The sequence below is a fragment of the Bos javanicus genome, chromosome 23 (genome assembly GCF_032452875.1).
Source record: "Bos javanicus breed banteng chromosome 23, ARS-OSU_banteng_1.0, whole genome shotgun sequence".
In the NCBI taxonomy this organism is placed as follows: Eukaryota; Metazoa; Chordata; class Mammalia; order Artiodactyla; family Bovidae; genus Bos; species Bos javanicus.
Genome location: NC_083890.1, coordinates 28,015,849 through 28,028,853, shown reverse-complemented (window position 1 = coordinate 28,028,853; position 13,005 = coordinate 28,015,849). Strand labels below are relative to the sequence as shown.

Genomic DNA, 13,005 nt, shown 5'->3' with positions numbered 1-13,005 from the left:
TTCATTGGAAAAGACCCTGATGCTGGGAAAGATTGAAGGCAGGAGGAGAAGGGGATGACAGAGGATGAGATGGTTGAATGGCCTCACCGACTCAATGGACTTGAGTTTGAGCAAACTCTGGGAAATGGGGAAGGACAGGGAAACCTGGGGTGCTGCAGTCCACAGGGTCGCAAAGAGCCAGACACGATTCAACAACTGAGCAACAACAAGAAGCATACAAATCAGTACATGAGCAGCAGCTCTCACTGCAAACCTCAGGACATTTATTATATCACAGATTGCTGGCCAATCCCACTATTTTAAATAGCAACAAACTTAAAGCAAAGACCAGTCCAACAAAGCTGACCACAGCTACCCAGGACCCTCCATCAGCACCGAGTAGTGGACAAAGTCCACTTCCTCGGCTCTATGTTACCCTGTCAGCCTTGGCTCACTTCCCTATCTGGGCGTCAGTATCTCCACCTGTATAATGGGCCAGCAGTGCCAAACCAGTGGAATTGTTTTGGGGATTAGCTGGAGGGTATTGTGAAAGCATCTCATCCGGAGTCTGGCACATAGCAGGTACTCAATAAAAATTAGATGGGTTTTTGTTAATTGCATATTATACCTGAACACTCCCTGGACAGATAGTAAGAAATATTTGGTTTGAGTCACTGACTCTGTCACATGCTAGCTGTGTCACCTTGTGTAAATTGCTTAATCTCTCTGAGCCTCAGTTGCTTTATCTTGCTTACAACACCTTCCTCAGAGTTGTTAATGAAGGTTAAAGAATGGAATGTACAGGGCATTCCAGACTGAGAAGGGCTTTGTTGGGGAGATGTCAGTGAGGCTCTGGGAAGGGCACGGTAGCAGTCCAGATGCTACTGGACGGGTAGCATCTAGGAGTCTGCCTGCAGGCTTGTGGCTCAGGAATAAAGTGGAAGAAGAGAAAAAACAGGAGTCGGAGAAACTGTTGACTCAGTGTTTGCTGAGCGCTGACCTCGGTCCAGACGCTGTCCATGGTGCTGGCAGTTCCTCGGTGAACCAAACAAAGCCCCTTTCTGGCCGAGCTTGTGGGAACAGAGGAGGGGAGTGCTGACACAGAGTTTAAAAATCCCTAACAGTCCAGTGGTTAAGACTCTGTGCTTCCAATGCAAGGGGTGTGGAATCAATCTCTTATTGGGGAACTAAGGTCAGTCAAGCCATGGTGTAACCAAAAAAATAAAGAAAAGTGCAAATAGAAGTGGCTTAGAAGGAGGCAGCCAGAGGGAGGGACAGAGAGAAATGAGACCAAGCCCGAGAGAATGAACTTGGGCTTGTGGAAATGACAGGTGCTTAAATCAGAACCAGAATCGCCTGCCCCAGCACTGGGAGAAACTGAGAGTCCAGGGTGGGGAAAGGATTGAGGGAAGAGGTTGACGTGATAGAGGGTCGTGTGGTTAGTGATGGGAAGACATGGGTGGACACCAGGGATTGCAGCTTCTAGAAATCTCATCACCCCCACCAACTTCTGTTAACTTCCTTCTGTACTTTCTTAGAGTGAGCCTTCATCACCGCACTCCAACTCCTGTACAAGGATGCAGAGCTCCTGGGAAAACCAGAGGGAGGGCAGTGTGACCAAAAGAAGAAGCCATGTCATCACGTGGGGATAAAAGCATCAAACGCAGCCACAGGCGGGATTGTTGGCTCCATGTTTCTCTGTTCCTGTCCCTTCTCCCTTTCTTTCTTCTTCTATAGAGGTCTGCCCTTTGTTCAGCAAATGCCCTAAGCCCGTGATTCTTTGGGGCACAATGTACCAAGTGATGCATGTAAGGGAGGAGATCAGTGCCTCCTTCACTTCCAAGAACCGTGACTTTCTGGGAAGAAAGACAAATGCAGACTAAATGACTTTCTCTGACCCTCTGTGTCTCTGAATGAAAGGGCATTCACTCCCCACTTGGACCTCATCCTTCCCTCCTGCCACAGGTGCCATCCCAGTTAGTCCTGCTGCCCTTCCTCCCCCTTTCAGAGTCCAGGACAGTGGAGCCAGCTCTCCCACCTGGCCCAGGTGAGACCAGGAGGCCCTACCCTCAGACACCTGGGCTTTGATCTCTTGCAAAGGATGGGGATGGGAAGAGAGCATCAGGAGGACCCTGGGGGGACATGGAGATGACTAGAAAATGGGGATGGACAAAACTCCAGTTTTCACCCAGAAACAAAGACACCGAGAAGGAGTGGATTCAGTAAGTGCTGTGTTTTATTGGAGATCAGCGCAGGGAGAGCAGGGAGGCAGTGACAGTGGGGATGATGCTAGAAAACAACTGATAGGGTCTTGATTTAGCTCATGCCACAAGGGGAGGGAGCCGGACTTCCTCCTCTGACTTCTAACTGGGGTTTTCCCCGCCCTGTCACCCTCCTAACTCCACTGTGACCCAGGGTTTTGAGGACTGGGGAAGCCAGCTGGGATGCTCCAAGAGGAGCCAGGAGGACGGAGAATTCTGGGAGGAAACTGATTAATACCCGGGTATAGAGGAATATTCCCCCAGCTGGTACTTGGGTATTGATGAGTGTTACCCCAGATTCCCATAGGGTATGGCATGGGCCTTGTTCCCCATCCACTGCCAGGACCTCCACCTCCCCAGGATGTACTGGGATTCAGGGTCCCCCAGGGGTGACCAGGCAGAAGTGGCCGTCTTATTCTGTTGATGAGAGCCCAGAGTGGGGATCGGGCAAGGATGTCTCCCAGGGAGCCCAGCACATTAGGACGGAATGGCCGTCTAGACTCAGAGTCCCGGTGGAAGAGTGAGGACTCAGGTGAGGGGTCTCCGGGGTGTGCAGAGGGCCCTGCAGGCCAAGGCCTGCTGCCCACGGGGAGGGCAGCCACCCTAGAAAGGTAAGACAGTTCTCCGGGCAGCACTTCCCCGACGTGGTCCTCGACCGCAGCTGCCAGCATCGGCCAAGGGTCTTCCGAGGGCCAGGAGTCCATGGAGAGCAGCCCCCCAGAGCGGGGCCACCCCTGCACTCCAGGACCTCCTACAGGTTGAGAGCCATGCGGTGGAGAAGGATTGGGCTTCAGAGCAGCCCTGGCCAAATCATTAGGCCCAGGGGCTGGTTTGGGCTGAGGATGCTCGGCATTGGAGGGGCCGGTCAAGGGAGATGGTCCCAGCAGAGGCAAGCTGATCCCCAAGTCTCGAGGAACTTTCTCCTCCATCACACCGATGCTCCGGGCAAGGAGGCCTGGGGGAGGGGGAAGGGGAAGAGGAGGCAGCCAGTGGACCAGATGTTTGGTCCCAATGCCCTCCCCTCCCTGATTCCCTGAGCCCCTTTGTTTCAAGTCCCTTCACTTTCCCTGAGCCAGCTCTTACCTCCTCAGGGACCCAAGTGTACAGCCTCCCACCTTTACCCCTTCCCTCAATCCCAGCTCCCCTGAGGCCCCCCAGTCTGCTCCTGTCCAAGAAGTGGCACAGCCTCTCTACCTGGGAGATGAAGACAGACGAGGAGCAGCCCTAGGGGAGCCCGCTTCCCCACCACGCAGCCCTGCATCTTGCTCTGCGTCTCCCTCAGCCCCTAGACATCCAGCCCTTTATCCTGTCAGTGGGGTGGGGGACACCAAAAACAGGCTGAGCCAGTGGTTATGGAGACAATAAATCCCCACATTCCACCCTCATTTCTAATTCATTCTGTGGCAACAGGTGCCACTTGAATGACCCAGGGAAGCTAGGTGTTCCCACCCTGCTCTTTTCCTCAAGCTCCCCACCCCTTCCGAATCCAGGTGTTCTGGCTTGCGGCTCATCGCTGGTTGCCAGCCCTACTCTTCCTGGTTCCCTATGCCAAGCACATGAGGACCTTCACCCTTGGGGTCTCCATCTCTTCACTTCTTAGCAATAGAAACACTTGATTCTCTTTCTGTTTGGGATCCAGATTATGCCTTCCAGCACTTTCTCATGTATCCCCAAAGCTCCATCATCGTGACCTCGAACTGCAGGAGCTTCTGCGGTACAGAAGTGGCCCCCATCTGAGGGGCTGCTCCTAGATAAGACCCTGTGTCATGGGAAATAGACCTGGTTCCCATCCTTAAAAGATGGTGGTATATTGGCTTCCTACGGCTACTATAACAAGTAACCACAAACTGAATGTCTTACAACACAAATTTACTATCTTACAATTGTGAAGATCAGAAGTCCAGGTAGAGCCTTTCTGGAGGCCCCCAGGGGAGAATCCATTTCCCTGCATCTTCCAGCTCCTAGAGGCCACCCGGGCTCCTTGGCTCGTGGTCCACTTCCTCCATGTTCAAAGCCAGGAGTAGCAGGATCGTCTCATACTGCGTCAGTCTGACCTCCTCTTCTTCCCTCTTTAAAAATCCTTATGATTACATCGGGCCCACCCAAGTAATCCCAGATAATCTTCCTATTTTAAGGTCATCTGACTAACAACCTTAATTCCACCTGCAAACAATTTCCCTTTGCTATGTAACCTCACATACTCTAGTTTTCAGGCATCAGGACATGGACATCTTAGATGATGGGGAGGGCACCATTCTGCCTACCTCAGATGGTCAAATATGTCCACAGAATACAAGAGATACAGTGAGAAAGAGACAGCAAGAGAACAGATATTTCCCGCTAAGCAGGAGGAGGGCATTGATATGCTCTTGTCAAGTAACCAGGAGTTGATCATTGTTAAGGCTGAGTGATGAGAATACAGGGGTTCATTAACTATTTTGTCTACTCTTAAAGCTGCTTGATATTTTTACAATAAAAAGTGTCTAAATGCCTTTGTTACTCTATTGCTTGCTTCCAGGACACACCCAGACTAGGCTTCCCTTGTTGCAGGAAGTCTAAATATTAGCTGCTAGACTTTACCATTTCGCGACCCCATCGACTACAGCCCACCAGGCTCCTCTGTCCATGGGATTTTCCAGGCAAGAGTACTGGAGTGGGGTGCCATTGCCTTCTCCAAAATATTAACTGCTAGACTTTACCATTTCATCCTCATCCCCAGGCCCTGCTGGCTGACTCCTGGAAGAACTTCTTTCCAGATCTGGTCGGTGGACAGCATTGTAAGTCAACTATTTGTTGTTGTTTAGCCACTAAATAGTGTCTGACTCTGTGACCCCATGGACTGTAGCCCATCAGGCTCCTCTGTCCACGGAATTCTCCAGAGAAGAATACTGGAGTGGGTTGCCACTTCCTTCTCCCGGGTATCTTTCTGATCTTCCAGGCATTGAACTTGAGGCTCCTGCCTTTTCAGAAGGATTCTTTACCACTGAGCCACCAGGGAAGCCCCAATCCTGAATAGCCTAATGTAAATATTAATAATGCTTAATTTTTTTAAACTAGGAACTATACTCCAATAAAAATTAAAAAAAAAAAGAAAAGATGCAGATCTGGCCAGTGGGTACAGGACAGTAGCCTTTTGGGGGTGACATCCATCAGTTTTACAAAACGTTTTGACCTGGATCACACCAGAAACCAGAGGTCCAGGTCAGAGGCTGCAGCCCTCCCACAGTGGCGGTCAAGGGTCTTGACTCCTGTCGTCCGCTGCAGTCCAGGTAATAGTAACCAAGGGCAACTCCACAGTGCTAACACAGACAGGACTATTCTGGAGCCCTCCTCTGTCTTCAGTCAAGCCTGCAGGTTGACTCACTGCTCCAGGTCATTTCTAATCAATATAACATATTTCTGCTGGTTCAGGAATCTCAACAACAGTCCTAAATTTGGGGCCAGCTAACACCATCCCCAACTCAATGGACATGAGTTTGAGTAAACTCCAGGAGTTGGTGATGGACAGGGAGGCCTGGTGTGCTGCAATCCATGGGGTCACAAAGAGTCGGACATGACTGAGCGACTGAACTGAACTGAATACCATCCCAACAGGAGAGAATGAAGTGGCTCCTAGGGCAGGGGTCAGTTCCTTTGCAGCCAAGCAGAGGCTCTGGGAGGTGCCCTGTGCTTCAGGTTGAGGCCCTTCCTGTAGGGATAAGCACAGTTCACTGTCCCCTCCTTGGGGTGTGAGAGCTGCCTCGGCCTTGGCGTCTCCCCTGCTGTCTCCAGGACATAGTCACGTGGCCCTCGGTACATTCTCCACAATCTTGGTGTTCTCTGGGGGAGGCCACCTCTCCTTCCCACTGTAGCGCTTCCCTCTCACCTCTCCAGCTCTCACTGTAGACCCACAGCAGAGGCAGCAAGAGAGTGAAGGGGGAAAGGACACTGCTGGCCGTGTTCTACCCCGGCTGGGGCCTGTCACCGTAGGCCAGTGAGTCACCGTGCTGGGCTGCACACCCTGCGTGCTGCCGCACTCTCCGTCTTTTACTCTCTCCACCCACAGCTCCCAAAACAGCACCCGCCTGGGCTCCTACTCAGTCCCCAGGAATCTGGTCTGGGCTGTTGTGTTCCAGCCTTCCCAAGGCTCCAGGTGTCCCAGAAACCCAGGAAATCGATGCTCAGGACACCCAGAGAGGATGGCGTCTGAAAGATGAGGCCAACTAAAGGTAGAGGAGAAGGAGCCGGGTGTGGGGCGGGGAGGGAATCATTAGGGCTCTTCGTAAGGAGAGGGGAGGACCCCCGGGTGAATGGGCAGTGGAGAGAATGAATTTCCTGGGGAGTTCGAGAGAAGAGACGTGGGAGGAAAGATCTGGGAGACCAAGGTTGCTTGACCTCCTGCTTTCGGTTCAATAAATATTTATTGTTTTCCTCCTTTGTGGGAGGAGATGTAAGATGTAAGAAATACCAGGGCCAATTTACAAATGAAAGTGGGGGACACAGGACCTTTAGAGGCAGAGGAGAGCATCACCCAGGTCCTAAGAGGAAACCCTGGACACCAAGAAGGCGAAGAGTCTAATCTAGTTCTCACAGTTTATTGAAACATCTGTGCTGGACCCAGTGAGAGCAGGGAGGCTGTCCCAGTCTCCGCAGAGAGCCTGGTATCTCCCCAACGCAGGGTGCGAAGCATCTGAGTGCTGGACTGAGATGGAGTCTGAGAGACAAGGAGGAGTGTTTGGGAACTCACAAAGGGCGTGGTGAGCTCTATAATGGAGGGCGGGAGTGGAACTGGGAGTGTGAGAACCCAATAGTATATCTCGCTGGTTGACCAGATGGTGGAATGAGATCAGTGAAAAATGGTCATTGTTTTCAAATAATCGTTTGGTTTGTGCTTTATTTGGCAAAGCTGGGATGAGGGTGGGGAGGGGATGACTTGTCCAGGCATCACAGTTACTCTAGGAGATTTCGGGGGGATCCCAGTTAAGAATCTGAATGGGTAGGGGTAGCCAGTAGACTATACCATCTCAAAGAAATGGCAGAGGAAATTCTGGGGAATGGGAATCTGGCAGGGGGTGGGGCCCTGCAGTAGAAGGAGAGAGAATGAGGAAAGGGATTTGGAGCCTACAGTTTGGGGAGGTGAAAAAAGAAGAGGTGATAAGGGAGAGTCCACCACTCTGGGGTGATGGGGGAAGTAGGGGCAGCTCTTTTGGGAGGGAGGAGGGAAATTGAGCTACCCCATGCCTGGACTACCCCTGAACTTCTCCCACTTGAGAGATGGAATGTGTGTGTGTGTGTGTGTGTGTGTGTGTGTGTGCCTGCACACGCGTGGAGGCAAAATCTGCTTTAAGAACTGTTAGGTAGATCTCCCTGGGGTAGGAAAACTTCAGGGTCAGCTAGCTGGGGCCCCAGAGGCTTCACCTGGGCTAGGATGTCCCGGATGGAGCGACAAGGGGTCTTTCCAGAGTTGCCGGGACCACAGGGCTTGGCACCAGCTGAGGGGTCAGGTTGGGGAGAGCCATTTGGACCCCCACTCAGTGTCGAGGAGGAAACAGAAATACAAGGGTGACCAGGAGCGCTGGACTTGCTGCCACAGGGCTGAAGGATGATTTTGCCACCAGATAGGGAGCTAGAGCTGCCGCTGAGGGAGCCAGTGCCTGGTGGGGAGCAGGGCCCCTGAGAAACACCACCACAGGGATGGAAAGATGAACTAGAACTGCTGGAAATGCTGGAACTGCTGGAGACTCCAGAGCTGGAGAGGGAGCAGGGCCCCTTAGAGCCCAAGGAGCCGACCACACAGGGCTGGACCCCACCAGAGCCCACTGGCTGGAACACCACAGTCGAGGAAGCTCCGGATTGGTAGATATTGGAGCTAGAAGAGCTGTGGCTGGGGATGATGGGGTTGCCAGAGAAGTACTTGCCCTCAGAGATGGGGGGCCCAGCAGCAAAGGAGGGCACCCCTGGAGAGCCTTTGATGGGGCCCTCTTTGGTGAAGTAGCCCACCGGGTAGATTTTGCCCCCACTGTAGGTCATGCCTGGGACCAGATAGCTGTTGGAGGAGCCGCCCACCACCTCGTAGCTGCCATATTGGTCCACAGAGGTGATGGGGGGGCAGGGCTTTCCTGGAGGGCCTCCATTGAGGCAGGGGACCCTTTGACCCACTCCGGGGCCACCAGGGCCACCAGAGCCATGCTGCTCCACCACCACCACTACTGGCCTCTGACCCCCAGACACAGAGTGGGAGCTGGAGATGTAGGAGCCAGAGTGTGAGACGATGGGTCCCCCGCTGCAGGGAGAGTCAGGGATGTCGGGACCACAGGGCCGCAGCTTGGAGCTGACCTTCTGGCCCCCACTACTGGACAACCAGGAGGTTTGGGAACCAGAAGAGCTCAAGCCTCCTCCTGACGGGGAGCTGATGCTTCCTGACGGGAGGGAGCTCGATGCACCTTGTAGAGTAGAGCCTGATCCAGAGGAGTAGCTTATCTGGGAATACCCTGTTCCTGGCTTAAATAACGAAGATCCAGAAGAACCACCATGGGCAACAATGGATCCGGTGGAGCCACTGCCGGAGACACTGCTGGAGCTGCCACTGTAACCACCACTGGGGCGACCACTCAAGCCACTGGAAACACCACTGGAGCCACTGGAGCTGCCACTGGGGCCACCACTGGGGCCACTGGAAACACTGGAGCCACTGGAGCTGCCACTGGAACCACCACTGGGGTGACCACTCAAGCCACTGGAAACACCACTGGAACTGCTGGAACTGCCACTGGAGCCACTGGAGCTTCCACTGGAACCACCACCAGAGCTGCCACTGGAACCACCACTGGAGCTGCTGGAGCCCCCCTTCCCCAGGAGACAGGGGTCATTGGGGGAGGTAATACGTGTGGGGTCCTTGCAGGGGTCTAAGAAGGTCCCGATGCTCTTGGCCAAGGTCCCTGGTGAGGAAAGCAGTGGTTAGTAAGGGCCAGAGAGACTGGGCTTTCTCCCTCCCCTCCCAGGCCCACCTCAGGCATCTGACATTCTGATCTCTCCCAAGATGAGCCCAGGGAGAGAGTCTGGGATGGAAAAGGTAGAGAGAAGTGGCTTTCACAGCTGAAGGAAAATGAGATGGCAGCTTATTCCGGGAGAAGAGGCAGGAGGGAAGCTGGAGATCGACCAGAGAAAAAGAATATGAGACTCCAAAACGGGAGGCCTCAGAGGAAGATGAGAGGGAATGAAGAAGTGGCAGGAGCGAATAGGTCTAAAAAACAGAACACCAGAGAGACAGAGAATGGGGGAGAGTGAGGCTCTGAGAGGTGGGAGAGATCTCGGGACCAAACAGAAGGAGAAGAAAGACAGATGACGGAGGACTGAGAAACGAGGGGAAATAGCCAAAGGGACGCTGAGAAACAGGGGAAACAGGGGAAAGGAAGCAGGGAAACAGGGAAAGGAAGCAGGGAAACGGGGAAAGAGGAACAGGAGAAAGACAGAGGGACTGCAGTAAAGGGCAGGACACGCGGGGACCATGGTTCGGTCACCCGCTTCCCTCAAAAGGCCAGGCTCGGGTGCAGGAGAGAAACCCTGCTTCCCATCTCAGCATGCCATGCCAGCAAGCCTGGGCAGGGGCCAGACACGGGGCCATGCGCTGTTGCTTCAGAATCTGCTGGTACCCACGCAGCAACAGGACACTGCACCCGAGCCCAGCCCAGGGACACGGAATGAAACCCTCCCCAGGCCTCTGACCTCCATCAGTACCGCGGGCCTGCCTGCCCCCAGACCCACATCCGACTGTCTTTCCGGAACTGACCCTTTGTTCCTCACCCCGGCTTACCCTCCCCCCATCCTTCATCTGCTCCCCTCCTCGACCCCCTCCAGTCCCAAGAGCCATGTGCTTCAGCTTATATATTTGGAGAGGCCAGATTGGCCCTGCCTTCCTCATAGCGTTACTGTGACCACTGGATGTGATCATCTATTAGAAACTGCTTTACAAAAACAGACAACATTATTCATGATTTATTTACTCCTCCCTCAACCCCCATGATTTATTACTCCCCCTTCAACCCCCACCAAAAACCAGGTCTCCACAATTTGTGCAGTCCCCATTCTCTCCTAAAAAAGAAATTCAACACGTCCACCTTCACACCAACCCCCGGCTCTGCCCGCAGCCCCCTCCACCCTGCTGCACCAATCAGCCAGCACCCTACTGTCCTCCCCTGCTCCCCCATGCCACACAGCTGTGGTCACCCAGCAGAGACCCCAGAGTCACCCAGCCTGGGGTTTGGAGCCCGGCTTAACTGCCTTCTAATTTGTAATCTTGAGCCAGTTTCCTCAGCTCTCCAACCTCTGTGTCCTCCTTTGCAGAGTGGGAATAACAAATCTCTCACACAGTTCTTCTACTGATTAAAAAAGCTAATGTACTTAAAGTGCTAGTACATGCAACTTCCCTCTCAGTCCACTGGTTAAGACTGCTGTGCTCCCAACGCAGGGGGCACGGGTTTGATCCCTGGTCAGGGAATTAGAATCCCACAGGCCTCGCAGCATGGTTAAAAAATTAAAAATAAATATAGTGCTAATAGTGCCTGGCATATAAAAGGGCCTCTATGAATGGTAGCAATTATGACTACTAAATATCCAATCTTCATCTTCTAGCACCCCAATAATAATATAATTACAACAATATCCATCAACATATAACCGTCTAGAATTTCCACAGCAGTGTCACATGCATTACTTAATTAGAGACTCAGAGAAACTAGAGCGAGGTGTTAACATTAAGCTCATTTTTTAACTTTCGGAAAGGGAGGCTCAGAAAGTTTAAGTAGCTTGCCTGAGGTGCCAAGGCAGTGAGGAGCAGCCTCTAGACTCAAGCCTCAGGTTCCAGAGCCCCAGCCCTCCCCCAAATCTCCCCTCTCTGAGTCCTCTCCTGGACTCTCATCCCTCCAGCCTTCCCTGACCGGTTGTCTGCGCGCCTGAATCTCCCTTCTCTCCCCACTCTCCCCACTCCCAGGGCCCCAACCTCCTACCTTGCAGGAGGAGACCAGCCAGCAGCAAAGCCAGCACCCCTCGCCCTCCCACACACCCTATCTGGGATGCTCGTGAAGAGCCCATCTTGGACCGCGTGGCCTCCTGACTGACAGCAGCTCCTGGACACCCGGGGCCTTTATGCCAGGGCAGGACATTCTCAGGACAGGAGTCACTGTGGGGAGGGCAGGAGGGGCGGAGGGGTAAGTGCCTGGGGGAAGTTGGTGTGGCCGGGAGGAGCTGAAGCAATCAGTTTGAGCATCTGCCTACTCAGCAGCAGGGCCGGCTGCAGTGTGTGGAGTGTGCCGTGGCCGAGGGGCCAGCTGGCCGGCCGGCTCCGGCTCCTCGTTGCCTAACCTGGAACCAAGGCGCTCTGCCCCAGCAGCCGCCCACTCTGGGGCAGCCACTCTCACCACGGGGCCCAGTCACCTGGCTCCCTCACTCTCCTGCCTTCCCCAGTATTGGCGTGTCTGACACCCCGTCCTCTCTCCACGCACAGATGTGGGCATTTCAACTTGCCCTCAGGTACCGGCTGCAGCCCCTGCCCCACCTGGGATCCCACCTACAGCTCCTGGATCCGGCCCTTTCCTGGGGACCCATCACTCAGCTTCCAGTCTCCTCCTCCCTCCCCACCTCCTGCTGTCACAGCCCAGGTCCCATGCCTGCCACACTCCTATTCTGTGTTCCAGCAGTGAGTGGGCCTTCGAAGTCTGTACTCCAAAACCAGCCCCCTGATCTCTCCCTTCTGGGGGGCTCCAGGGACAGCATGTGGGCGCTGGACGCCAGGGCCTCAGTCTGGGGACCGGCCTGGGCTGGGGACCCCTGTCATAGCTGGGCCTCGGTTACTCACAGGCCACTCACAGCCCCTCCTCTAGGGGTGACCCTGACTCCAGTGGGTGAGCAAGAGGCTAATAAGACTAATTGGGAAGGTGGTGGCCCTGCCGCCCATTAACTGGCTGCCCGGCCTGAATGAGCGAACAGGAAGCAGCTGGCTCGGCCTGGGTAGGATCCTGGGTAGGACAAAGAAGGGTCACCGGACTCCCGAGTCCCTGAGGATGAAGGGCAGGCCTGGAGGAGCAGAACTCCAAGGTCTGCTAAGAGGGGGGCGGTCCCTCTCCCCTGTACTCCCCACCCTCTGCTTTTAACCCTGGCCCCACCCCAGCCAATTAATTGCTCACTGGTATTGCCCACAGTATCAGTATCGGAGGGAGGGACCTGGGAGTCCGGTCAGGTTCTCTGCCTCCGTCCCAAGCCCACCCAGCCCTCTCCCTGCCCCCACCCGGACCCTCAGTCCCACACTACCCGGTCTCCTCACAGAGGCAGCTGTTCCCCTGGAGCCCCGGGCTCCTCTGTCCTTTTCTCTGTCTCCTGCCCTGGTCCCGACCCAGCCCGGCACTGTCTACAGAATCTTCTGCGACCATGGAATTGTTCTGACTCTGTGCTGTCCGAAATGGTAGCTACTCGCCAAGTTGCGGCCACTGAGCATGTGAAATGGGGCTACTACGATTGGAGGGATCGAATCTTTTAAAGATTGATTTACTGTTGGCTACGCTGGGTCTTTGCTGCTGTGTGCGGGCTTTCTCTAGTTGCAGTGCGTGGGCTTCTCATTGCAGTGGTTTCTCTTGTCGCGGAGCACGGGCTCCAGGCACGCAAGCTTCAGTAGCTGCGGCACGTGGACTCAGTAGCTGTGGCTCCCGGGCTCTAGAGCTCTGGCTCAGTAGTTGTGGCACAGGGCTTAGTCACTCTGCGGCACATGGGATCTTTGCTACCCAGGGATGGAACC

The 13,005-nt window shown here is 54.2% G+C and overlaps 2 protein-coding genes across 2 annotated transcripts; both read right to left on the bottom strand.

The window, feature by feature from the left end:
- Window positions 1–2,374: 2,374 nt before the first annotated feature.
- On the bottom strand, window positions 2,375–4,107 carry C23H6orf15 (chromosome 23 C6orf15 homolog). Its single transcript, XM_061397735.1, has 2 exons — window positions 3,435–4,107; window positions 2,375–3,195 (listed from the first exon to the last, which is right to left on the bottom strand). Exons 1-2 carry the CDS (start codon window positions 3,499–3,501, stop codon window positions 2,375–2,377), a joined length of 888 nt encoding a protein of 295 aa, XP_061253719.1. The 5' UTR covers window positions 3,502–4,107.
- Window positions 4,108–6,798: 2,691 nt separating this feature from the next.
- Window positions 6,799–11,344, bottom strand: CDSN (corneodesmosin). The gene is made up of 2 exons (XM_061398539.1): window positions 11,225–11,344; window positions 6,799–9,157 (listed from the first exon to the last, which is right to left on the bottom strand). The coding sequence occupies exons 1-2, from the start codon at window positions 11,307–11,309 to the stop codon at window positions 7,563–7,565; spliced, it is 1,680 nt and encodes a 559-aa protein (XP_061254523.1). The 5' UTR covers window positions 11,310–11,344; the 3' UTR covers window positions 6,799–7,562.
- Between the last annotated feature and the right edge of the window lie 1,661 nt (window positions 11,345–13,005).

Bases quoted from the DNA above. Each gene is read 5' to 3' on its own strand.
- CDSN (XM_061398539.1), bottom strand. From the start codon at position 11,309: ATGGGCTCTTCACGAGCATCCCAGATAGGGTGTGTGGGAGGGCGAGGG. The intron at 9,158-11,224 runs GTAGGAGGTTGG...TTTCCTCACCAG, and splicing joins GGCTGGTCTCCTCCTGCAAG to GGACCTTGGCCAAGAGCATC.
- C23H6orf15 (XM_061397735.1), bottom strand. From the start codon at position 3,501: ATGCAGGGCTGCGTGGTGGGGAAGCGGGCTCCCCTAGGGCTGCTCCTC. The intron at 3,196-3,434 runs GTAGAGAGGCTG...CCCCTCCCCCAG, and splicing joins CGTCTGTCTTCATCTCCCAG to GCCTCCTTGCCCGGAGCATC.